At 50.7% G+C, this 25,297-nt stretch overlaps 1 protein-coding gene across 1 annotated transcript in view; it reads left to right on the top strand.

The window, feature by feature from the left end:
* The window catches only part of PADI3 (peptidyl arginine deiminase, type III), a 37,110-nt gene that overhangs the window by 2,923 nt on the left and 8,890 nt on the right, over positions 1–25,297 (top strand). The window contains exons 2-13 of the mRNA XM_011934053.1: positions 7,480–7,660; positions 10,078–10,150; positions 13,555–13,616; positions 14,618–14,735; positions 15,735–15,860; positions 18,190–18,368; positions 18,832–18,935; positions 19,020–19,131; positions 21,478–21,585; positions 22,779–22,930; positions 24,625–24,769; positions 24,881–24,983. Coding sequence (XP_011789443.1) covers positions 7,480–7,660; positions 10,078–10,150; positions 13,555–13,616; positions 14,618–14,735; positions 15,735–15,860; positions 18,190–18,368; positions 18,832–18,935; positions 19,020–19,131; positions 21,478–21,585; positions 22,779–22,930; positions 24,625–24,769; positions 24,881–24,983 — 1,463 coding nt within the window. The remainder of the gene's footprint in view (positions 1–7,479; positions 7,661–10,077; positions 10,151–13,554; positions 13,617–14,617; positions 14,736–15,734; positions 15,861–18,189; positions 18,369–18,831; positions 18,936–19,019; positions 19,132–21,477; positions 21,586–22,778; positions 22,931–24,624; positions 24,770–24,880; positions 24,984–25,297) is intronic.

The following is a 25,297-nucleotide window of genomic DNA, read 5'->3' as shown; positions in this document are numbered from 1 at the left end:
GACTGAATGAGATTGTGTGTGCAAAGCATGTAACTAATACTGATTTGTGGTGAACATTCAGTTATGTTAACTGTCACCATTATCATCATCATCGGTTTAAGGCTTTGTCCTGGGCCTGTGGACAGCCTCAAGCATCCCCAAACCTGCCATATGCAAGATGTCTGGGGAACAGCCTCTGGACCATATTGGGAGAAGGAGCTGAAAAAAGATAAATTAGCATAGCTGAGTCAGGGCAGGCTTCCTGGAGGAGGGGCACCAATCAAAGCCTTGAAGGACGAGGACAAGCAAGTCTGTTGGGCCTCTCTATCTGTGGCAGTGGATTCAACTTTATCTTCTTGCCTTTCCATGAGTTGAAGATGACCCAGGCATGATATGGGGGCTTTTCTTTCCTGAGCAGTGAGTCTTAGGATGGGGAAAGGGAAGGAAGGGTACCCTGGTGCACTGAGCCATGCACTGGGCGTCTGGTGGCTCATTAACTCCTCCCTGCAACTGGAGGCAGGCTCAGAGGGATGGTGGTCTGACAAGTGCTATCCCTCTGGGCTGTAGGGCTTGAACCCAGATCCCATCAAGTTCCACAGCCCACGTGGTTTGCTTGGTTCCACACAGCTCTTTCGCAAGGCTCAAGCGTCAGCGCAAACCTTAGCACAAAGCCTTGGTGCAGGAAGAAAGCTGATTTCTTTCTTTCTTTTTTTTTTTTTCTGGAGACAGGGGCTCACTCTGTTGCCCAGGCTAGAACATGGTGCAATCTTGGCTCACTGCAGCCTGGACCTCCCCAGGCTCAAGTGATCCTCCCACCTCAGCCTCCCGAGTAGCTGGGACTACAAGCGTGCACCACCATCCCTGACTAATTTTTGTATTTTTTGTAGAGATGCGGTTTTGCCATGTTGCCCAGGCTGGTCTTGAACTCCTGGGCTCAAGTGATCCGCCTGCCTGAGCCTCCCAAAGTGCTGGGATTACAGGTGAGAGCCACCATGTCTGGCCTGGTTTCATTCTTAATGGGCAAAATCAAAATCCCAGGATGACCTCTGGTGGAGAGGGCCATCCTCAGGGCCTCTGTCATTGGTCCTCCAGCAGTAAGGACGGACTGGACCCACTCCCACTGGGCTTTCCCGTAACATGTGGAGATGCTTCCTGGAGTCTGTTGGGTTGTGGCTGTGCCTGTGGCTGAGGGGCCCGCGAAGCTGGTCACCTTTGGGATTCATCACAGGTGGCCTTGGAGAGCAGTCCCCAGGCTGGTTCAGTGAGACATCTCTGGGGTCTTACCCACCCCTTCATTTTTCGCTTGGGGAAACAGGCCATAGCGAGTTACATAGCGAGTTAGGGACAGAGCTAAAACTAGAAACCAGATCTTCCAGTTCAAACGAAGGATCTCTGACTATTGGTGAAGAGGAAACTGAGTCACAGAGGTGCTGAGACTCACCTGGATCGGAGGTCCTGGTGGGGCTTGTGGCACCTCTGTGCTGGCACACTTGGCTCTAAGGGCCCTAGAGCTCCAGGTGTTCTCAGATGCACATCTGTGTAGGCCCCACAGTCAGAAGGTCCCAGAAGGGTCAGGTCCCATCTACATGGCTGCAGAGGGGCCCAGCACACATAGCAGCCTGGAGGGCAGCTGAGTCTGTTCTCATGGCAGCCCAGTCACCTCTAAGAGGGTGCCACCTCGACCTAAGCAGGTACACAGCTCCCGCGCCTGAGAATGACCTCAAGTAGCAGCATATGAAAAGACAGAAGGCAGAGAGCCCACCACTAAGGTACCCCAGGCAGGTGTCTCCTAAGGGACCACACCTGGTGATGAGCCATCAAGCTCCTCTTTTCTCCAGCTCAGAGGTTCTCAACCCTGGCAGCGTGTTTCAATCACCTGGGGACCAAATGGATGTCCAGGCCCCACCTTGCGAAACCTGATTCAACTCATCTCTGAAGGGTCCCAGCACGTTAGGTTTTCCAGGATCCGCTGGGGATGAATGTGCATCTGGGGCTGAGAACCGCTGCCCTCGTTGGGAGGACAAACAGCTCATGTCACCCTGTCTCCGCAGAGGCTTCTAACGGAGCCAGGACCCTGGGTTCTGGTCCTAGTTCTGTCGCCACTCACTATGTCATCTTGAGCAACTTTCTACTCAACCCTGGGCCTCATTTTCCCCATATGGACCCTGAAGGGGTTGGCATAGAACAGTGGGTTTCAAGTTCCACTCATGGAGGCCTCTGAATCCCCTCGCTGATTTGACAAGGCAGCTTCCATTCTGTCGACATCGGATTTTGTTTGATGTGAGAGCTCTGACCTGCCTGTGCAGAGAGCTGGGCCCTGGGAGAGCTGGTGCATTTCTACCCTTTTAAATACGGGGGATTTGGAAAAAGGGTGCATGTGGCTGCCACTTTCCAGTGGTGGGGTGGGGCAGGGCCATCCAGGATTATGGTGGGACTGTGATTTCCTGAGCCTGGTTTTGTTGATGAGGCTGGCAGGGTCGGCGGATCTGGGATCCTTGCTGACTGGGGAGGGGCAGCTGGAACTGCCACCCAGAAACCCAGCTGCCTGGGCCTTGGTTTCCTCTGCTCCCACAGTGCAGCTCGGTGGAGACCTTGTTGGTCATCTTGTCAGCCTTTCTGTGTTCAGCCATGGGGACCTTTCCCATCGGTTTCTCAGCTCCCGAAATATCTGGTTTTGTTCTCCCAGAAGAGTCCAGGCCCTGAGTCCATGAAGGGAGAGGGTGGGTTTGGGTTTGCAGGGGAGTGGGGACAGAACTGGCGGTGAGTCCTGGCTCTGTCATTTACTAGCTGTGTGACTTTGGGCAAATCACCTGCCGTCTCCAAGGCTCAGTATTCTCATCTGAAAAGTGGGGATAATAGCACACATGTCATATGGCTGTGGGGGATGCCTTCATCACCAATGCCCCATCCTCCTCCTCACCATTGAAGAGGGTGATACAAGAGGGGATGGGCTCACACTGAGTCAACTCTACACGCGCTGGAGGGACCAGGATCCAGCATTTCTAAGACAACCTACCCTAAGCCGTGATTCTCAGATGTCAGTGAACATCAGAATGGCTTAAAGTGAGGTTCCAGCGCCCTGCCTGCAGCACTGTAAGAATCTACATTTTCAATAAGGTGGATCTGAGGTTGGCTACTTTTAGGGAGGCCAACTGTTCCTGTTTGTCTGGAACCTGGCAGGTTTTAGCACAGCAAATTCTGTATCCAGAGACAGCCTTAGTCCCAGCAAACCGATGCTGTCGGCCACCCTACCACGTTTTACCCCCCACTCACCATCTTAGGCTGGCTGTGCCATGGGAGCAGTTGAATTCTCGGGCTGGCTGGGAGGGTGTGGGGCTGGGAGAGCCCTGGACAGGCCTGTGTATGGAAGCCTCAGCAGGGGAGGGCCCAAGGCCCTGAGCCCAGGGCTAGACCAGAAGCACTGCCTAGAAAACCCAGAAGCCAGCATGTGGCGACTCAGCCATGCTGGCAGCTCAAGGTGGCCTGGAGAGGAAGGACTTTGTCCAGGTGGGGCTCCAGGTACTTCCCCTGTTCTCTAAGAAATGGGAAGCTAGATCCTCCCGCACCTGATGCAGGATCTCCTCCCAGCAGCTGCCCCTTTCATTTTCTTAACACACAGCTTTCATGACAGGCATGAGCACTGGACTGGGAGTCAGCAGCCCTACCTTCTAGTTGCTCCTCTTCTGGGCCTCAGTTTCCCCAGCAGTGAAATGAAGGCATGACTTTTGCTCATCCTGAGTGCTTTACCCACACTGGTTCCTTTCATCTGCTCCTCATCCCCACCAGATAGATGTAGATGCTGTGGCTGAGGGAGGCAGTCACTCACTCAAAGTCACACACCTAATGAGAGGTGGGACTGGGATTTGAACCCAGTTGCCTGGCCCCAGGGACCACAGGCTCAAGTACCTCACCATGGTTCCATCATGTTGCCCCACCTGATCAAGAGCTGTCGCTGGCTCCCCATTGCATAGGGATGAAATGAAAACAAGCTCATCGTAGCCTGAGTCTAAACTGGACCTCTTAAGGCTCCATGGTGAAAACACCTTCCCTTCACTTGTGTCTCCTCTTGGTGCCTTCCCTGGGGAACCTGCCCCAGCTGCCCAGCCCACTGTCTCATCCTGCCTCCAGACCCGTTTCCTGCACCCTCATTTACTTTAATAACCCCTTCCCTGTCCTGGGCCAATGGTGTTCCAAGCCCTTCCCATCTATTATCACACTTGAGTTTCATGATTGCCCATGAGGTTGGCCAAGTGTCATTATCCCACTTTATAGGTGAGGTTAATGGGCCCAGAGAGACTAAGTGATTTAGTCAAGCTCAGCTGGCTGATGTGTGAACGAGCCTGGTCTAGAACCTAATGCTTGACTCTGGTCCCAGCATCACCCGAGCCCTCGACTTCTGTGGACCCTCCCTTCCCCAACCTCAGATGTAGCCTGTTCACCTTCTGTGTGAAGCCCTTGTTCAGACCGTGGCCCTGGGGACCCTCCTGGACAGGAGGATCTTCACTGGGAATCCCCCAGCATCTCACACAGAGCCTGGCACACGGAGGGGCAAGGGCGCTGGGCTGAAGTACCCCACACCCAGGGGCTGGAGCCTGGGGACTGAGTGGGATTTTCATACCAGAAGGACCTTCAAGGGTGCTCAGCCCTCGCCCATGGACGCTCGGGGCCCAGGGAACAGCTTTGGGGTTGAGGAAGTTCCATAAAAAGTTTACAGGCTTCAGCCAGGCGTGGTGGCTCATGCCTGTAATCCCAGCTGGGAGGCTGAGGCAGGCGGATCACTTGAGGTCAGGAGTTCAAGACCAGTCTGGCCAATATGGTGAAACCCTGTCTCTACTGAAAATACAAAAATTAGCCGGGCATGGAGGTGGGCTCTGTTGTCCCAGCTGCTTGGGAGCCTAAGGCATGAGAATTGCTTGAACCTGGGAGGTGGAGGTTGCAGTGAGCCGAGATTGCACCACTGCACTCCAGCCTGGCCACTGCACTCTAGCCTGGGCGACAGAGCGAGACTCTGTCTCAAAAAAAAAAAAAAAAAAAGGCTTACTTGGGAGGTGGAAGTCAGGTGCCTCAGGAGTGGGGCTGAGGGTGTTCCCGAGGGTAGAAGAGGCTGCTCTTCCTACCTGGGTTTGTCTTGCTGTGTCTGTCTTTCTGACTCCCTGTCTCTGACTCTCCATCTCGCTGTGTCTCTCCAAGTCTCTCTGTCCCTATCTCTCTGTCTCTGTGTCTTCATGCCTCTCTACCTGGTTCTGCCATTTCCCCTGTGGGGCGCTGCCCAGGGCAGAACGGGCCAGAGGGCTCCACCAGCCCTGGAAATTACAGCCTTTGGGAGTAGGGTTGCCAGATAAAATAAAAGATGCCTAGTTAAAATTGAATTTCAGATAAATAATTAGTAATTTTCTAGTATAAGTGTATCCCAAATATTTCATGGGAGTTCCAAGCAGTGACTGACTGTTTATTTGAAATCCAAGTCCAACTGAGCATTCTGTATTTTTATTTGCTAAGTCTGGTAGCCCCGCTTAGGAGGAGAAACCGGTGTGTCTGTCCCTCCCGCCTGGTGAGGACACCTGACAGGGACCCGGACACCAGAGTGGGACCCGCCTGATGGAGAGAAGCTTGGGCTTGGTTTATTTCCCTTTTTATAAAAGAGCTGCTGTAAGATGTATCAGAATCATGCTGGTGGAAGAGTGAAGAGGGTGTTTTTGGGGAGGTCTGCCTTACTCCGAGGGAAGATGGGAAACGGGGGGAGTGGCCAGCTGTGAAAACTCGGGGAGTCCTGTACGTATCCCCGAGCCTCGTTTCCCCATGTGTAAACAGGAGTGATTATCTCATGCTGGGACTGCAGTGAGGATCAGACGAGCTAATGTAGAAAAAGGCTTGGCCAGGCCTGCTGTGGTACGGGCGCAGAGGCTGGGGGCTTTTTGTCTTACGGTATTGTTGTTATTACTACTCCTGGGGAGGTGGTGGGCAAGACTGTGGACTGAGGAGCCACATGGCTGGGTTTGGATCCCAGCCCCATCACAGACCTTGGGCAAGTTCCTTAACCTCGGCTTTCCCATCTGTATAATGGGAGACAGTAATAGATGGTGCCTCCCTTCTAGGGTTATTGAGAGGATTGCATAATGGGCTGGCACAGAGCATGAGCTCAACAAGTGTCAGTCACTGTTATCCCCCAGGGGGGTGCGTGCCGCTTCCTCCAGGAAGCCCTCCAACTCACAGTGGCCTCTCCCTACGTGGGTTCCCACTAAGCTGTGATCCTGTGGCCCTGAGCCCCATCTGGCTCCCCTGGACAATGTTGGTCCTCAGCTCCCCAGTGGGATCAACAGCTCTGGGGCAGTGCGGAGAGCAGTGGGTGGATCGGCCCAGCCGGGCAGTACCTGAGTGCACAGTGGGCATCCCACAGTCAAAGGATGCACAGGCTGGTTTCCAACGAGGAACCCCAGACTAGCAGGAACGAGGGAAATGCAATCTCAGGGCCAGGTGACATCACAGATACTTTAAACCTGCAATTAGTGCCTCATTGTCTGACCAAATCTGGCCAAGTTTCCCGGGTGACACTGCAGAGCTGTGGAAGAGCAGGGGCTCGGAGTCAGACCTGGTGCACACCTGGCTCTGCCATTTGATGCAACCTCAGGCTTGTCACTAGGCCTCCTTGAGCCTCAGTTGCTAATATGTCCAATGGGGATGATGTTGCTCACCTTACAGCTTGTAATAGTGGAGGAAGCTGTGTGTGCCAGATGCCTGCCATGCAGCGGGCACTCAACCAGATTGAATTCCCTTCCCAGGGAAGAATCCAAGGATATCTTCCCACCCACTAAGGAGACATGTGATGGGATCTGGGGTGAGAATTGCTCTTTTTAAAGCTCTCAGAACTGTAAGGGGCTCCACCCACCACTGGCTGGTGCTCACTGAGCTCTTCGTGCCCAGCCCTGCCCTGGGGATTTATCCAGCACATGGCTGGGTTCTGACTTCTGAGGAGCTCACCATTCTGGTGGGTGGTAAAGAAACTCACAAGGGAAATGTTAATGACATTAACACACAGGCTTAGAACGTCAGACTGTGTGTATGTTTTTTGTTTTGTTTTGAAACAGGGTCTTGCTCTGTTCCCCAGGCTGGAGTACAGTAGCTGGGATTACAGGCACATGCCACTACACCCGGATAATTTTTTGTATTTTTAGTAGAGACGGGGTTTCACCATGTTGGCCAGGCTGGTCTCGACCTCAAGTGATCTGCCCGCCTTGGCTTCCCAAAGTGCCTGACCTCAAGTGATCTATCCACCTCAGCTTCCCAAAGTGCTAGGATTAAAGGAGTGAGTCACCACACCTGGCCGACTGTATATGTTTGTGTGGGGTCCAGGCTTGACTCCTGGGAACTTGCTGTGAGGATCTGAGGGGCCTGGGTGGCCAAGGAAGGCTTCCTAGAGGAAGCAGGGCTTCAGCCAAAGTTCAAACATCTGAGCAAAACACACCTCCTTCAGCACCGCCCATGGCTGTCTGTCCTGCCCAGGTCAGTGCCTGAGGGCACAGAGATGTTCGAGGTCTATGGGACGCCTGGAGTGGACATCTACGTCTCTCCCAACATGGAGAGGGGCTGGGAGCGTGCAGACACCAGGCGATGGCGCTTTGACACAACTTTGGAGATCATCGTGGTCATGAACTCCCCCAGCAATGACCTCAACGACAGCCATGTGAGCTGGTCCCTGGTGGGGAGGGGAGAGGTTGCGGGGGAGGCAGCTATCTAGCTCTAGGAGGGCCCAACATTCTCTTTCTCTAGAGCGCAGGGCAGCACAGTGGGTAAGTGCCTGGCCTTGGAGCCATGCTGCTGGTTTTGAATCCCAGCTCTGCAAGTTACAGACACATACCATGTGTCCTTGGAAAGCCGTATCACCCCTCGGGGCCTCTGTCTGCCATCTGTAAAATGGAGTAATCAGAACCCCTGCGTCCTATCATTGCTGCGGAGTGCCACAGGAGCCAGTGTTGCTCCTTCTCTTGCTTCCCAAGACCCCGTGGAGAAGGAGTTGTCCCAGTTCTGTGGAGTTGGGTCTCAGTTTCCCCATATGTAGGCTGAGGGTTGATTAGGGGATCTCTGCCACTTTGAATGAAATAAAGAAGGCAGGGACAGGAGAGGGACACTGGTGCCTGAGGAGACCCCCTTCCTAGGTGACATTTCCCCAAGGTGCTTTGCTGTCCTTAAGCCACTCTCTTCCTGACCCTTTTTGCAGAGTAGGGGACATTTAACACATGGGAGAAATGAGTGGCCTTTAAACTTGGCACAAGTGATGTTCACTTCAAGGGCTGATGGGGACCAGGACTTGGAGGGTGGGAGTAGTGGCATCCACTCCATGTCAGAAGCGATGATTCAGAAACTGGCCCTTTAAGGAGCACTGACCACGTGCCAGGCACTGGGCAGCCATGACCGCATCCAGCCCTCACAGCAGCCCAGAGAGGCAGGGAACTGATGCCCATTTCACAGATGGGACAACTGACAACTGAGGTTCAGAGTAACTGTCCCTGGACCACATACTAACGGTCAGGAGAGCTAGAATTCAGTGCAGACCTGCCTGACCCCTGGGGGCAGTCTCCCTCCACCACCCCCACCTCTGTTCCAAGCTATGCATCTGAATTGAGCCTCTCCACGGAGCTCTCCACTGAGCTCCGTGAGGCACATGGTGCAGGACCCAGTGAACCCATTTAACAGGCAAGAAAACTGATGGAGAAGGGGCGTGGCTTTCCTGAAGTCACATGATCTAGCGAGTGGCAGAGTTGGTGAGAGTCAGGACAGTCCCAGGGGCAGTGCAAGAGGACCGGCCAGCCTGTGAGGGGCCTCACCTTGGTGCCGGTTGAACTGGGGATGGTGTGGGTACCCACCGCCTTGAATTCCTTGGCCATGATGGCTGGTGGGATGGAGGAAGTTCAGAGTCTCTCCCACTCTTCCCCCTGCCCGCCACATGCCCCTGCTCCTAATCCAGCCTTTGGCCAAGATCCTAGTAACTGTATGTTTGAGGCAAGCATCACTGCTGGTGATTGACACGTGGGGGTCAGTAATTGCAGGATTTAGGGGCTCCCAGGACTAAGGAGGTGAGTGGCCCCTGCAAGATCCTCCCCTCTGGCTGAAATTCAAACATCAGAAGCAGAGAGTTGAGAGACTCACATCAGGAGGGAACACCCCAACAGGAGGGTCATGCTTTAAAGGGAACTTGGATGCCTTGGATTCGTCTGCCTCCAACCAAATATCATCCTCGCCATCTTCATCCTCACCCTGTAACAGTTATTGGGTGCTCACTGTGGGCCGGGCATCAAGCTGCACATGCCCCATGCATGACTCCTTTCATCTTCACAGCCTCTAATTAGTCCTAAGGGGTAGGAACTATTATTATCCCCACTTTACAGTTGAGAAAACTGAGGCTCAGAGAAGATCAGTAACTTTTCCTGGGATATTCAAAAGTGGAGGATCCAGAATCTGGGCCCAGGCCATCTGACCCCAGAGCCCTGCATTTAACCACCCCCCACCCCACCAGATGCCACCTGCCCACTGATAACAGTAGCTGGTATTTCTTGGGCACTTCCTATGGACTCAGTCTTTTACATTTATCATTTCCAACCTGCACTGCAAGCCTCTGAGGTAGAGACCTGTAGAGGTAGAGACCTTTTCCCATTTTGCAGATGAGAAAACTGAGGTGGCTCACAGAGGTGAGAGGCCTTGGCCAAGGTCATAGAGTGCCCAGAGGTTCCAGGCTCAAGCCCAGGCCTGAGTCCCACAGACAAGAATGTTGGCTTGGAGAGTGACCCTAAACCCTGCCCAGTCCAAACCCTTTATTTTACAAATGACAAAACTGAGACCCAAAGGGGAGCAAGAGCTTGTCAAAAATCATGGAGTAGGTTATTGGAGGGACTGGGACCCAGGTCTCCAGAGAAGCTCTTACAAATAGCTCCCATTTTACAGATGTGCCAACCAAGACCAGAAAAATAAATGGCACAGAGGAAGTCAAAGAAAGAGCAAGGTTCCTGGGGCCCCTTCCCCTCCTTACCAGATCCCCAAGAACTATCTTTTGGGGCGGGAGCTCTTGGCTTCTGCTGGTATCACTCTGTGCCCAACTCTCCACAGGTTCAGATTTCCTACCACTCCAGCCACAAGCCTCTGCCCCTGGCCTACGCGGTGCTCTACCTCACCTGTGTTGGTAAGTTGGGGGCCATGTTGATGGTATGGCCAAGGGCACATTTTAAAAATTCAAGAAGTACAAAAGAGTATACATTGAAAATTAAACCTCCTTCCCTCCAACTCAAGACTTCTAGTTCCCCAAACTCAGCATTTTCCTAGAGATATGCTGTGCTTATATATGAAGGCACATACATACCTGTATATCCCCACTATTTTGTAAGCAAATTGAAGCATACTATAGACATGAAACTGGACCTTGCTTTTGCCAGCTTAACATTTTTCTGCTAAGCCTCCACAAATGAATACATAAACTCCATGCAAGATAACTCAGATGTTGGAGTTATCAGACAGGGCATGCAAAGTAATTGTGATTAATATGTTAAGAGTTCTAATAGTAAAAGTGGACAACATGCATGAACAGATGGGGAATTCCAACAGAGAAAAAATTGTTAAGAAAGAGTCAAATAGAAATGCTAGAAATAAAACCATAATAATAGAGATTTTAAAAATGCTTTTGAAGGTTTCACCAGCAGACCTCACACAGCTGAGGAAAGAATCAATGAACTTGAAGATAAGTGAATAAAAGTTACCCAAACTGAAACCCAAAGAGAAAAAAGAATAAAACAAACAAATGAAAAACATAAGAGATCTAAGAGCTCTGTGACAGTATCAAACAGTCTAAATTCAATGCAATTCCCATAGAAATTCCAACATGGCTTTTTTTTTTTTTTGATGGAGTTTCACTCTTGTTGCCCAGGCTGGAGTGCAATGGCACAATATCAGCTCACCACAACCTCCGCCTCCCAGGTTCAAACAATTCTCCTACCTCAGCCTCCTGAGTAACTGTGATTACAGACACATGCCTTCATACCCAGCTACTTTTGTATTTTTAGTAGAGACAGGGTTTCACTGTGTTGGCCAGGCTGGTCTTGAACTCTTGACCTCAGGTGATCTGCCTGCCTAGGCCTCCCAAAGTGCTGGGATTACAAGCGTGAGCCTCTGTGCCCAGACCCAACATGGCTTTTTACTTTAACTTTACAGAGCTGATCCTAAAACTTGTATGGAAGAGCAAAGGTCAAGAATAGCCAAGATGATTTTGATGAAGAACAAGGTGGAGGGATTCACAATTCCAAATATCAAGATTTTTTTTCAAGCTATAGTACTGGAGGCATTGTGAAATTGGTATAGAGCAATGGAGCAAATAGAGAACCCAGAGACAGACCCATGCTTGTGTGGCAATAAATGAACTTGGAGCCCTACCTCACACCATACTCAAAAATAAATTTCAAGTCAGTTAAAAATCTTAAGGTGAAAATCAAAATTGTAAAGCTTTTAGAAAAGAATATCTTTGTACCCTCAAGATAGTAAAGATTTTCTTTAACAAGGCAAAACAAAAGTGCAAAGACCATAAGGGGAAAGATTGCTAAATTAGACTGTATTAAAATTAAAAATTTATATGCAACAGACGACAAGTAAAAAGCCAAACTATGAACTAGGAGAAGAAATCTGTGATGCTGACTTAGTGCATATAGAATATGAAGAACTCCAATCAATAAGAAAAGGACGAAAATAATAGAAATGGGCAAAAACGTGAATAAGCAATTCACAGAAGAGAAAGCCCCAGTGATCAAAACCCAAATTAAAAGATGCCTAACTGAGCATTGCCAAGGTGGTGAAGCTGGGAAACTCCTTACAAAGGAGTGGGTGGGAGTTTGCTTTGGCTCACACACTTGAGAAGCAATTAGCAAAGAAGTTGAAAATGCTTTATCTGTAGGAGGCATTTTTTAGAAGCCAAACTTCTAGGTTATAGAGAATCTATATTTTTTAACTTGATAGATATTGCCAAATTGCTCTCCAAAAACACTGTATACATGTCTGCCAACTGCATATATGCTTTGCCAATACTGCATTATCAACTTTTTCCCTTTTTGCCAATCAGTTGGCATCTCACTGTTGTTTTACTTTGCCTTTCTTTAGTTAGGAGTGAGGTTGGGCATTCCCCATCTGCAGCCCAAATACATACACACGTGATCATTGGAAAATAACATAGACAGAAAAGTACATAAAGCTTTATTTTACATACATATGTGTATAAAACATATGTACACACACACACACATGAATAATTGCAAAGCAAACTGAAGAATAGCCCAGGAAATAAACCCAAGAGTAGCCCAAGAAATAAAACACTACCAGCACCTCAAAGTCCCCCTCAATGTCCCTCTCTGATCATAACTCCCTCCTTCCCCTACAGGCAACCACTATCTTGTGATAAGTATTTTCTTGCTTTTCCTTATGGTTTTATCTCCTGAATATGCATACCCAAATAACATGATCTCATTTTACCATCTGATTTTCTACAGATGCAGTCATATCATGTATATTCCTTTGTGTTGGGCATCTTTTGCCCCATGTTATGTTTGTGAGATTTATCCACTTGCTGCATGGTGGTTGAGTATCTTTTCACAAGTTTAAAGATCATTTCAGGCCACATGTGGTGGCTCATGCTTGTAATCCCAGCACTTTGGGAGGCTGGAGTGGGTGGATCACTTGAGCCCAGGAGTTCAAGACCAGCCTAGGCAACATGGTGAAATCCTGTCTGTATGAAAGATACAAAAATTAGTTGGGCATGGTGGCATGCACCAGTAGTCCCAGCACTCAGGAGGCTGAAGTGGGAGGATCACTTGAGCCCAGGAGGCAGAGGTTGCAGTGAGCCATGATCATGCCACTGCACTCCAGCCTGGGCAACAGAGACCCTGTCTTGTCTCGGAAAAAAAAAAAAAAAATCCTATCCAATTTATTCTTTCTTCTCTCCCTCCGTGCTCCTCACTGCTTCTTCTTTAAGAACTAAGAAGACTACTTTTTTTTCAGAGCAGGAAGATTGATCTGACCTCTTGAATGTTCCATTTGCATTGTGAAATCTCCCCCAGTCTCTAGGGATAAATGTTAAGAAGGTGGGATGGGGGTGGGATTTGGGGACTGTGAGTGGCTCAGAGAGGACACACAGTCAGTAGGTGGCAGAACCTGGGTTCGTGTTCACATCTGTTTGACACCGAAGTCCAGGTTGGAATGACACCCCATTCCAAGGAGATGAGGCGGCTTTATATAGACAAGAATGTTCCTGGAGACCTGGGCTCAGTTCAGGGAGTGCCTGGGACTGCAAGGGCTGCAACGATGCAGATAGGAAGTGGTCAGGGAAGGCTTCCTAGAGGGGGCAGCATTTGTCCTGGGCTTTTGCTGTGACCCTGCTTCTTGCCTCAGGCCTCTTTCCCCAGCCCAGAGGGTGCAGATGCCCTCACCTCTTGGATGATGTCTCCTTGGAAATGACTTGTCTTTGCCCAGCCCCAGACAAGCCCTGAGATCAAGGCCTGCCCTGGGCTCCTGGGAACCTTGTAGTGACTTGCCCTCCGCTTCGTCTTACAGACATCTCTCTGGATTGTGACCTGAACTATGAGGGAAGGCAGGACAGGACCTTTGTAGACAAGGTAAGCATCTGTGCCTGGGCCCAGGAAGCAGGAGTGCGTTTGGAGCTTGCTCTAGGTTGGGTTAAGAAGGGTGAGGCCATTACAGGTATCCCCCTGCCTCCCAGATGACGCTGAGGCCAAGGGAGCCAAAAACAGAAACCAGGCATGGCTGGCTGGGGATCTTCTTTCACCAGGAGAAAAATCATCACCAGGAATTATCAGGCATGGAGGTACCCAGCCCTGAGCTAGGCCTTGGTCTGTGGGATCAAGACCTTCTGGACTCATAATCTAGGTCAGGAGTGGGCAAACTTTTTCCATGAAAAGTCACATAGCAAGTATTTTAGGCTTTGTGGGCCATATGGTCTCAATTCTGCCATGATAGTGCGAAAGCAGTCACAGTTAATACACAAACAGATGTGACTGTGTGTGCCAATAAAACTTTATTTATACAAACAGGCAGTGGGCGTGATTTGGCCCACAGTTCATAATGTGCTGATCCTGACCTAGGCGAGAAGAAAAACCAAATATGAAACTGTTGAAGAACTTGGGACTCAATTGTGTTGGAACTTGGTGCCCTGGGAGTTAAAAGAGAAAGTCGAGGTGGGCTGGGCAGGAGAGGAAGGCTTCCTGGAGGGACGTACCCTTGAGCTGGGCTCTGAAGGGATACAGGAAGGATGGCATTCCAGGTGCAGGGAACGGCAGGAGCAAAACTAAGGAGGGTTTAATGGAGGAATGAGCACAGAGTAAGGCATGTGGTCCTATAGTCGGGAGGTTGCCTATTGAGAAAGAGGATGTTGGCTGAAGGCCCATCACAGACAGCCATGAAAGACAGCTCTGCGCTTTGGACTGGATGGTGTGGGCAATAGAGAGCCATTGCCATTGCCATGTCTTGAGAAGGTGTTTCGAGAACGCGGACCTAGCCTCACAGGGTGGGGTGGTTATAGGCCAGGCTGGGGTTCCTGGGCAGGGAGGCACAGGTCTCATCTGAGCCCTCATCACTGGCTATGTTTTGCCATTGACAGCGGCAGTGGGTCTGGGGGCCCAGTGGGTATGGTGGCATCTTGCTGGTGAACTGTGACCGTGATGATCCAAGCTGTGGTGTCCAGGACAACTGTGACAAGCACGTGCACTGCCTGCAAGGTGAGGCCGGGGCAGCCTGAGTCCCTGAGTGTCCAGGGTCACTGCTCAGTTACCCCTTGGGAGTTCCAACCCACCTGTGGGACTCTGAGGCCAGAGTCCAGGGGACAGTGCCAGCCTCCAGACACTCCTCAGTGCTCCTCAAAACCCATCTCAGGCTGGCAGCTGCCCCTCCCTAGTGTCTCTAGTGTCAGCAGGCACTCACATGCCAGAGCAGAAGCTCTGGAAATGAGCCACATAGCCATTCTCTTCCTCCAGGGGAGCAGAGGATGCTAGCATTGTTTGAGCACCTACTGTGTGCCAGGCCCTTTCCCCAGATTCTCGTTGAATCATCCAAATGGGACGGTATCATCACTCCAATTTAGAGATGAGGATGCTGAGACTCAGAAGCCAGGAGACTCCCTGAAGACGGTGTCTGATCCAGGGCCTCCCCTCTCAAACCCAAATCGGAGCCTCCTCCTTCTGCACCTCTGGCCCGCATTTCTGTGACACCCCACCTCTTGCTAAGTCCATCTGTCCTGAATTCCAGCCCCATGGAGAATGAGCTGCAATATTCCAGGGTGTGCTAGGTGCTGTCCATGGAAGAAGCCCATGGCTGCCTTCTGAAGTGGGCACCATTGGAGATGGGGATGCTCAGGCTCCAGAAGGGAGGGGCTTGTACGGTGTCACAGGGAGGGATGCTAGGACGGAGACCAGAACCCTCACCTGCGAAATGCCCCCATGGCCTTACCCTCCTCGCTTCTCTGGAGCCCCTGTTGTGTGTCAGACACCGGCTAGCTATGCCACACTTCATGTTTCTCTGGGCAATTGAGGAAACATGAGTCCAGGAGAGCACAGATGTCTTCGTGGTTTGTTCTCGATAGCTTCCAGGGTTTTCACAAAGCTGGGGCTGGGAGACCCAGGTCTTGATCCCCACTGACCAGGGGAGGGAGCCAGGCAGCAGAGGAAGGGGCCAGTGGCCAGGACTCCCCTGAGTCACTACCACTCTGTCTGGCTTCGCAGACCTGGAAGACATGTCTGTCATGGTCCTGCGGACGCAGGGCCCTGCTGCCCTCTTTGACGACCACAAACTTGTCCTCCACACCTCCAGCTATGATGCGGAACGGGCACAGGTCTTCCATGTCTGCGGTGAGTTTGTGCCACTCCCCCTTGCCGTCTGTGCCCTGTTGCCAGGTTGCCTGCCAGGGAACCTCGTCTTCCTGCCTTGGGCCATGGGCAGGTCCTGCTCACACTCTGGGAGATGCCTTGGTGGGTGGCGGGTCACAGTAAGACTAGTCAGAAGTGGGGGCTTTGGAACTGACGAACTGGTGCCCCCAGCACAGCACCTGGCCTGATGTCATTTTATTGGATGAATGAACTTTTCAAATACATTTTAAGCATATGTAGAAATTCTTATCAAAAATTTCAAACATACACAAAAAGCAGGCTGATGAATCCCCATATGCCTGTCATTCAGATTAAACAATTATCACTGTTTTGTCTGTCTCGCTGAAGTATTGTAAAACCAACCCCAAACACCATAAACTTCACCCCTAATTAATTCAGTTTGTATTCCCCCCAGATATAGATGGCTGCTGTTTTACATAGTCACAGTGCCAAATCACAAGAAATAAAGTAAGAATCTAAATGCCTTTGAGAAAGTCAAACTGTATACAAGTAATAAGATGCTTTTTATTTTTTTTGACGGAGTCTCGCTCTGTCACTCTGGCTGGAGTGCAGTGGTGCAATCTTGGCTGACTGCAACCTTCACCTCCCAAGTTCAGGCGATTTTCCTGCCTCAGCCTCCCAAGTGGCTGTGACTACAGGCATGTGCCACCACCCCCAGCTAAATTTTTGTATTTTTAGTACAGACAGGGTTTCATTGTCTTAGCCAGAATGGTCTCTATCTCCCGACCTCGTGATCCGCCCGCCTTAGCCTCCCAAAGTGCTGGGATTACAGGCATGAGCAACCACACCCAGCCACTTATTTTTTAAATAATGACAATGACATTTTTAAACTAATGACAATTTTTAAAATAAAGACAATATGGAAATATAGAAAATGAAACCTGAGAGTTCTCTACCCCATCTCTAAATCTGACTTTTTTATTTTATTTATTTATTTATTTATTTGAGTCAAGGTCTTGCTCTGTTGCTCAGGCTGGAGTGCAGTGGCGTGATCTCAGCTCGCTGCAGCCTCCACCTTTCAGGCTCAAGCAGTCCTTCCACCTTAGCCTCCCAAGTAGCTGGGACTACAGGCATGTACCACCACACCCTGCTAATTTTTGTATTTTTTTTTTTTTTTTTGTAAAGACAAGGTTTCACCTTGCTGCCTAGGCTGGTCCTGAACTCCTGGGCTCAAGCAGTCCACCCGCTTTGGCCTCCCAAAGTGCTAGGATTATAGGCGTGAGATGCCACACCTGGCCTAAATCTGACTCTCACTGTTAACGAGTTGGGTTGTGCACTTCCCAACTTTATCATACATACTCTCCTGCATGTGTCCATATGCTGCTTTCCAACCGGCTTCTTTCACTGAGTAATAATCCCACACGTCTTTCCTGGTATTTATTGAGCTCCACTTCATTCTTTTCCACTGCTGTATAATATTCCTAAGCATAGAGGTGCTGTGACTTACACAGTTCTCTGAACATCATAGTGGTTTGCAGTGTTTTGATTTTATAACCGTGCAGGTTGCTTGAGGTCAGGGGCTTTGTTCAAGTCCAGAACCGTGCCCCATGGGTGCATTGTAGTTGCACAGTAAATATTTGATGAATTAATGAGTATCGAGCACTCTTGTACAGAAATATTATGTGAATTTGTACCTTTTATTGTTTGTTTGTTGTTTCGTTTTTTGTTGTTTTGTTTTTTGTTTTTTGTTTTTTTTGAGATGGAGTCTTGCTCGGTGCCCAGGCTGGAGTAAAGTGGTGTAATCTCGGCTCACTGCAACCTCCGCCTCCCAGGTTCAAGCAGTCCTCCTGCCTAAGCCTCCTGAGTAGCTGGGATTATAGGTGTGCACCACCACCGCCCGGCTAATTTTTGTATTTTTAGTAAAGACAGGTTTTCACCATGTTAGCCAAGCTGGTCTTGAACTCCTAACTTCAGGTGATCCACCACCCTCGGCCTCCCAAAGTGCTGTGATTACAGGCATCAGCCACCGTGCCCAGCCTGTAGATGTATTTTTGTAGGAAAGATACCTAGTAGTGGAATTTTTGGGCTGGGGTAAACATTACTTTGTTGGATGCTGCCAAACTGCACTCCAAAAAGACATGAGCACCAGTCTTAGAAACGAAGATCCTTTCCCCTAGCCGCGCCCCCACTGTATATTACCTGTCCTGTCCTTTGCCAGTGGAGGTGAAAGGATGGAGTTGTTGGAGGACTTGGAATTTTTGGTGAAACTGCAGACCTCTTCCTGTGTCCCTCATATTCATGCTCCCTGGGCCCACAGGGAGTCACAGCCACCCCTTCCCTCCCCTTTCAGGTCCTGAGGATGTGTGTGAGGCCTATAGGCACGTGCTGGGCCAAGACAAGGTGTCCTACGAGGTACCCCGCTTCCACGGGGACGAGGAGCGCTTCTTCGTGGAAGGCCTGTCCTTCCCTGATGCCGGCTTCACAGGACTCATCTCCTTCCATGTCACTCTGCTGGACGACTCCAACGAGGTAGGGACAGAGGGGGTTCAAGAGGGGGTCCACTCAGGACCAGCGTGGGCAACATGGTGAAACCCCATCTCTACAAAAAAAAAATTAGCGAGACATGCTGGTGTGCACCTATAGTACCAGCTACTTGGGAGGCTGAGGTAGGAGGATCACCTGAACCCAGGGGGGTTGAGGTTGCAGTGAGCCATGATCACCTCACTGCACTCTATAGCCTGGGCAACAAAGTAAGACCCTGTCTCCAAAAAATAATAATAATAAAGGGTGGTGGGGAGGGCTCCATTCCTAGTAAGTCTACCAGGCACCACTGGTGTGAAAGACTCCAGACTTCTTGGCCCTCCCTCTGGTTCATTTCCGTCTTGCAGAGAAGCAAGGGGCTTTCTTACAGACCACAGTGGTGGACTCAGAGTCCCCCCAGGCCTCTGGACTGCAAGTCCAGTGCTCTTTCTCCCCTGGTCTGCCCCTGCAGGATTTCTCAGCATCCCCTATCTTCACTGACACTGTGGTGTTCCGAGTGGCACCCTGGATCATGACACCCAGCACCCTGCCGCCCCTAGAGGTGTACGTGTGCCGGTGAGTCTTGGGGCAGTGGGTAGCCCCTCTGGCCTCCAGGCCCCGGCTCCATCCTGAGCCCCTCCTCCCTGGGCTTCTCCATAGTGTGAGGAACAACACGTGTTTTGTGGATGCGGTGGCAGAGCTGGCCAGGAAGGCTGGCTGCAAGCTGACCATCTGCCCACAGGCCGAGAACCGCAACGACCGCTGGATCCAGGTAACCACACCCGCTGGGCAGGGCCCGGCCAGGACACCATCCTGGAGGGAAAGGCCTTCATCTGGAGGCCTCCGAGAAACATCCAGGAGGACCTGGGTGCTCCCCAGGGAACTTGCTGCCCTTTCTAATGTGAGACCTAGAGGCCTCTCTCCAGAACTTTCTGGAGACCCAGACATACGCTGATGCTGGATCTCCAGAACTTTCTGGAGACCCAGACATACGCTGATGCTGGATTCAACACCCATTCACCCACTGGATCTGGGCTAGGCACTGGGCTAGGCCCATAGGGGTGGCGCAGGTGTGAGACACACACTCCTTGCCCTCAACAGCTGAGGCCAGTGGTTCTCATCAAGAGGTGATTTGTCCCCATGAGACGTTTGGCAGTTCCTGCAGACAGCACACAGGACAAGCCCCCACAATAACATCATCCAGTCCCACGAATCAGCAGTGTCGAAGCTGAGAAACCCTGGTGTGCAGAATGATGGCTACAAAAATACCTACTCCTACCATCTAGGGTGTAGCTCGGGCAACATGGTGAAACCCTGTCTCTACAACAAAGTTAAAAAATTAGCACGGCATGGTGGCGTGTGTCTGTAGTCCCAGCCACTCTGGAGGCTGAGGTCAGAGGATCACCTGAGTTTAGGAAGGTCAAGGCTGCAGTGAGCTGTGGTTGTGCCACTGCACTCCAGCCTCGGCAATAGAATGAGACCTTGTCTCAAAAAAGAAAAGAAAAGAAAAGAAAGGAAAAGGAAAGGAATGGAACAGAAAGGAAGAGGGAAGGAAGGAAGGAAGGAAAGAAGGAAGGAAGGAAGGAAGGAAGGAAGGAAGGAAGGAAGGAAGGAAGGAAGAAAAAGAAAAAAAAAAGATCTAGGGTGCAGAGGCTGTACCAGCAACGCACCAGCAGGGTTTAGGGGATGCGGCATCACCTCTGCCCAGGGAATCAGGGAAGACCTCTGGGAAGGAGAGCGTCTGAGCTGGACCAGACTTGGCAGATGGGTGCACATGACTTCTGCCATTTACGCAGCATTTTCTGCAGGCCAGGCATAGCATCATTTCTTGATAACCTCCTGCAAGTCCACCATAATTCAGTAGCTCTTAGGGGAGCATGACTGGGCCACAGAGCTGGTATAGGCAGTGCTGGGACTCAGGCTGCCAAGTACCAGGCTATACAGGGTGGTGATCCTGGCAGAGACAAAGCATGCGCAAAGGCCCAGGGTGGGAGGCAGGAGAGAGAACGCTGTGTGTTCTCCTCTGTCAGGGCACTGGTTCTGAGAAAGGCAAGGGTTGAGGTGGGAGACCTCGAATGCCAAGTTAAGGATCTTTCCTGTTAGCTGGAGGTCAGTCCAGTGAGAGGGTTTGGGGCAGGACTCTGGGGCAAGATGGGCTGGGTTTAGAGCCTGGCTGTGCCACCAACTGACTAGCTGTGAGCTTTGGGACAAATATTTTTTAATTTTTATTTTTTTAATTTAATATATTTTGAATTTATTTTTCTTTTTGGAGACAGTATCTCTCTGTCACCCTGGCTGGAGTGCCATGGAGTGATCACAGCTCACTGGCAGCCTCGAAGTCCCAGGTTCAAGTGATCCTCCTGCCTCAGTCTCCTGAGTAGCTGAGACTACAGGTACAGCCATCAGGCTCAGCTAATTTTTTGTAGGGATGGGGTCTTGCCATGTTGCCCAGGGTTGTCTCAAACTCCGGGCCTCAAGCAATCCTCCGCCTCATCCTCCCAAAGTGCTGGGATTATAGGTGTGAGCCACCACACCCGGACTGGATAAATAATTAGACCTCTTAGTTCCTCATTTTCCTCATCTGTCACATGGGGTAATTATGGCACCCACGTCAAGCGTGTCATGAGGATGAATGGAGTTAATGTTTATAAAGAGTTTAGGGCAGGACCAGTTCATTCACACTGGGCCATCTTTTCCTCCAGAATCTGAGGGGTGAGGACTGACCTGGGCACATTTATGGATCTGAGAAGGAGGCATATTTGTACCCCCACAGGGCCCCTCAGCCCTGTCCAACTCAGGCCACCGTGGGGGCTTCTCTGTGTTCACCTGCCCTGGCCCAGCACTCATGGGGACACCCCCAAGGTCATGTCCATGTTCTCGTTCACCTCCGGCCTCTGTCTTGCTGTGTGACCTTAGACAAGTGCACCCCCTCTTTGAGCCTCCAGCCCCTCCTCCAGTCAGCAGGCACCCTGACCTCGGTCCTCTCCACGTCCAAGCGCAAAACATGCTTGGGACAGGGGTCTTGGTGAGCAGTCTGCACAAAGGGCTCAGAGCCGAGCCAGCAGGGGCAGCTGTTGACTGTCACAGCTGTGCGTCTCTCGCCTCTCCTCACTTGCAGGATGAGATGGAGCTGGGCTACGTTCAGGCGCCACACAAGACCTTCCCGGTGGTCTTTGACTCCCCAAGGAATGGGGAACTGCAGGATTTTCCTTACAAAAGAATCCTGGTGAGTGGTCCCCAGCTGCAGCCCACCCGTGAGAGCTGAGAGGCCTTACCCCAAGGGCCACACTGGGGTGTGGGGTACAGAGGGCAGCAGTGGGAACTGTGCTCTTCAGGGATGAGGATAGGGTTGCCAGATAAAATGCAGGAGATGCCCAGTCAAATGTGAATTTCAGACCAGCAACAGGTTAACTTTTTGGTGTAAGTATGTCCCAAATATTGCATGGGATATACTTACACTACAAAAAGTTGTTTATCTAAAATTCAAAGTTAATTGGGCATCCTGTATTTTTATTTACTAAATCTGGTAGCACTAAATAGGGGAAGCAGGATGGTGCACATGTTCAGAACACAAACTTTAGAGTCAGAACAACCCTGCTCCATTACTTACATGCTGTGTGATGTTGCGTGAGTTACCACCACTCTCTGAGCCTTATTTTCTCATCAGTAACAATGATATTTAGGCCCTGGCCTCACAGGTGTTTGTGAAGCGTCTCATCGTCACAGTACCTGCATGGAGGGAGTGTGTGTGCGCACATACCACCGTTAGCTGGTATCATTATTGTAATTAAAAAGGATAACAGGGAAGGCGATGGTTGCTAACTAGGACCTCCTGAGAAAAGAGGAGTGACTTGCTTGGTGCCATAAAGAACAGAAGACCCCTCCAACCCCCTCACTGATTACACAGATGCTAGGAGCTCGCTCTCCTGACCCTTGATGTTGTCGAAGTTCCTTCTGAGAGATAACCCTGGGGAGGTCTCCCCTTCTGTAGAGTTCAAAGACAGAAGCCCAGAGGGCCATCAGCAGCCTCTTGGTTCCCACAACTGGCCACTTGGGCTGCCACTTGCCCTTGGTCTGAACTTGGCAGGAAGGCTGTGTAGGTAGGGGGGTGGGGTGGCCATCGCCTCAGGCTGCATGTCCGATGCGGAGTGGTGGAGCGACCAGAGCGCCCCCTGCTGTCTTGCCGTGATAAGGCAGCAAGGCCAGAGAGTCCGAGCACTTCCCAACTTTGCCTGCTATGCGTGCACGCACGAAATTTTGACTGGCTCAGATCCCCCACCCACCGCCAATGACTCTGTATTTCCATCTGAAGAATGGATGGCCTTTCCCACCCTGTCTTGAAGGAGCTCAGAACCCAGCAAGTTGGTTCAGGCTCTTCCTGGTACCCTCCACCCCGCCTAACTTGGTTTCCCTCTCCAGGGTCCAGATTTTGGTTATGTGACTCGGGAGCCACGCGACAGGTCTGTGAGTGGCCTGGACTCCTTTGGGAACCTGGAGGTCAGCCCCCCAGTGGTGGCCAATGGGAAAGAGTACCCCCTGGGGAGGATCCTCATTGGGGGCAACCTGCCTGGGTGAGAGAGTGACAGGGAGTGGAGTTCCTGGGGTGGAGGCTGAGGGTTGGGGGTGGTGATGATGTTGGAGCAGGGACCATTCCACTCCTTGAAGAGAACCAGAAGCAAGGAGTGATGAAATTATACTTCCGGATGTAGCGGGGGTGGTGGGTGTTCACCAGACACGGTCCACACTTACCTCGGGGACTTTGAAACCAGAGAGAGCAGAGACCTAAGAGATCATTCGGTCCAACACTTTTATTTTACAAGTGGGCCCAGAGAGGGTAAGTGAGTCACATAGAAAGCAAAGTTATAACTAGACTCAGGTTTTCTGATTCTGAAAATAAATAGATGATACTAGTAATAGTCAATTAATAGTAACAGAAGAAGACCAGGCATGGTGGCTCACGCCTGTAATCCCAGCACTTTGGGAGGCCGAGGTGGGCAGATCACGAGGTCAGGAGATCGAGACCATCCTGGCTAACACAGTGAAACCTCGTCTCTACTAAAAATACAAAAAAAAAAAAAAAAAAAAAAAAAAAGTTGAGCGTCGTGGCGGGCACCTGTAGTCCCAGCTACTTGGGAGACTGAGGCAGGAGAATGGCGTGAATCTGGGAGGCGGAGCTTGCAGTGAGCCGAGATCGTACCACTGCACTCCAGCCTGGGTAAGAGAAGGAGACTCTGTCTCGAAAAGAAAAAAAGTAACAAAAGAAAAAGTTTCCATTCCCAACAGTCCTGGGAGAAAATACCTTTAGGTAAAAGCTTGTTCATACTACCATGTAAATGGTAATATCATTTTTTACCACTGGTAAAAATATCATTTTTACCAAAACAAATGATATGTTGTTCAGTAGTGACATAGGGGTGCTGATGGAAAAGGAATCCTATCGTATTGGTTACTTGCTGTGCACTAGACCAAGACATTGAGCTAACCAAATGCAACAAAGCTGTTAGAACAGACTTGGGATCAAATAATGAATGAATCCAGAGTCAAGCTTTACAGGGGACTCACTGCCCTCAATACATAATCCCATTAAAAGAGGAAGCTGGACCACGCCCTTAGATACATTTTCCTAAAGATTGAACATGGGGGTGGAATCTGTCTCTTGGAGAATGAGAACCTGGTGTGAGGGTGGTTCTGAAGATTTTCCTGGATGGTGGGACCTGGTGGGTCATTGCCCTGGTATGACCGACCTGTCCTGAGTCTGCCTCATGCAGAACTCACCCTGAGTGGAATTTTAAAATATACATATCTGACTGGGCACAGTGGCTCATGCCTGTAATCCCAGCACTTTGGGAGGCCGAGGCGAGCAGATCACTTGAGGTCAGAAGACCAGCCAGCTAACATGGTGAAACCCCATCTCTAGTAAAAATACAGAAAAATTAGCCTGGCCTAGTGGTGCACTCCTGTAATCCCAGTTGCGTGGGAGGCTGAGGCAGGAGAACCCCTTGAACCTGGGAGGCGGAATTGCAGTGAGGCAAGATGGTGCCACTGCACTCCAGCCTAGGTGACAGAGTGAGTTTCCATCTCAAAAATAAATAAATATATATAAAATAAAATACACATATTTATTATCTTTCCTGTTTATAAAAGTAACGCATATTTTTTGTTTTTTAAAAAATCAGATATTGCAGGAATGCTAAATTCTTGTCATTTTATTTCTGCATGGAGTCTTTTTAGTTAAGCGACTTTTTTTTAACCTTGTGGGTCCCAGGTCAAGCGGCCGCAGGGTCACCCAGGTGGTGCGGGACTTCCTCCATGCCCAGAAGGTGCAGCCCCCCGTGGAGCTCTTTGTGGACTGGTTGGCCGTGGGCCACGTGGATGAGTTTCTGAGCTTCGTCCCTGCCCCCGATGGGAAGGTAAGAACGTGGTGCATGACGTGTCTCTCCCTGGCATCTGGGGCAAGAACTGAGCTCCGGGGACGCCACACCAAGGCAGGAGGCTCAGCCGAATCTGTTCTCTGCACACAGGGCTTCCGGATGCTCCTGGCCAGCCCTGGGGCCTGCTTCAAGCTCTTCCAGGAAAAGCGGAAGTGTGGCCACGGGAGGGCCCTCCTGTTCCAGGGGGTTGTTGGTGGGTAACAGCGCCATGTCCCTCCTTGCAGCTTGCCTGCCCCTCACCCAAATTAAGACACATTATGGCTTGAGATGGGGAGGGCAAGTTTTAAAGCAGGGGTGTGTCCCCAAATTCAGGGCTTCTCACTCCTGCCCCAGCACACTTTGCTTCACCAGATACCACTGCCCACGGCTGGGGCCAAGCTGAGGCGGGCAGCGGGGTGATGGAAGGTGGGCACGGACTGAGCAGGGATATAGTGGCTTCCCAGGCAGGAGACCAATGCAGTCACACTGTGGAACTTTAATGTTCTGCAGTTACTGTCCTGAAATCCT

Source organism: Colobus angolensis, unplaced genomic scaffold (genome assembly GCF_000951035.1).
Source record: "Colobus angolensis palliatus isolate OR3802 unplaced genomic scaffold, Cang.pa_1.0 Scaffold130, whole genome shotgun sequence".
Taxonomy (NCBI): Eukaryota; Metazoa; Chordata; class Mammalia; order Primates; family Cercopithecidae; genus Colobus; species Colobus angolensis.
Note: the sequence above shows the minus strand (reverse complement) of the source record. Positions and strands in the feature narration are given on the sequence as shown.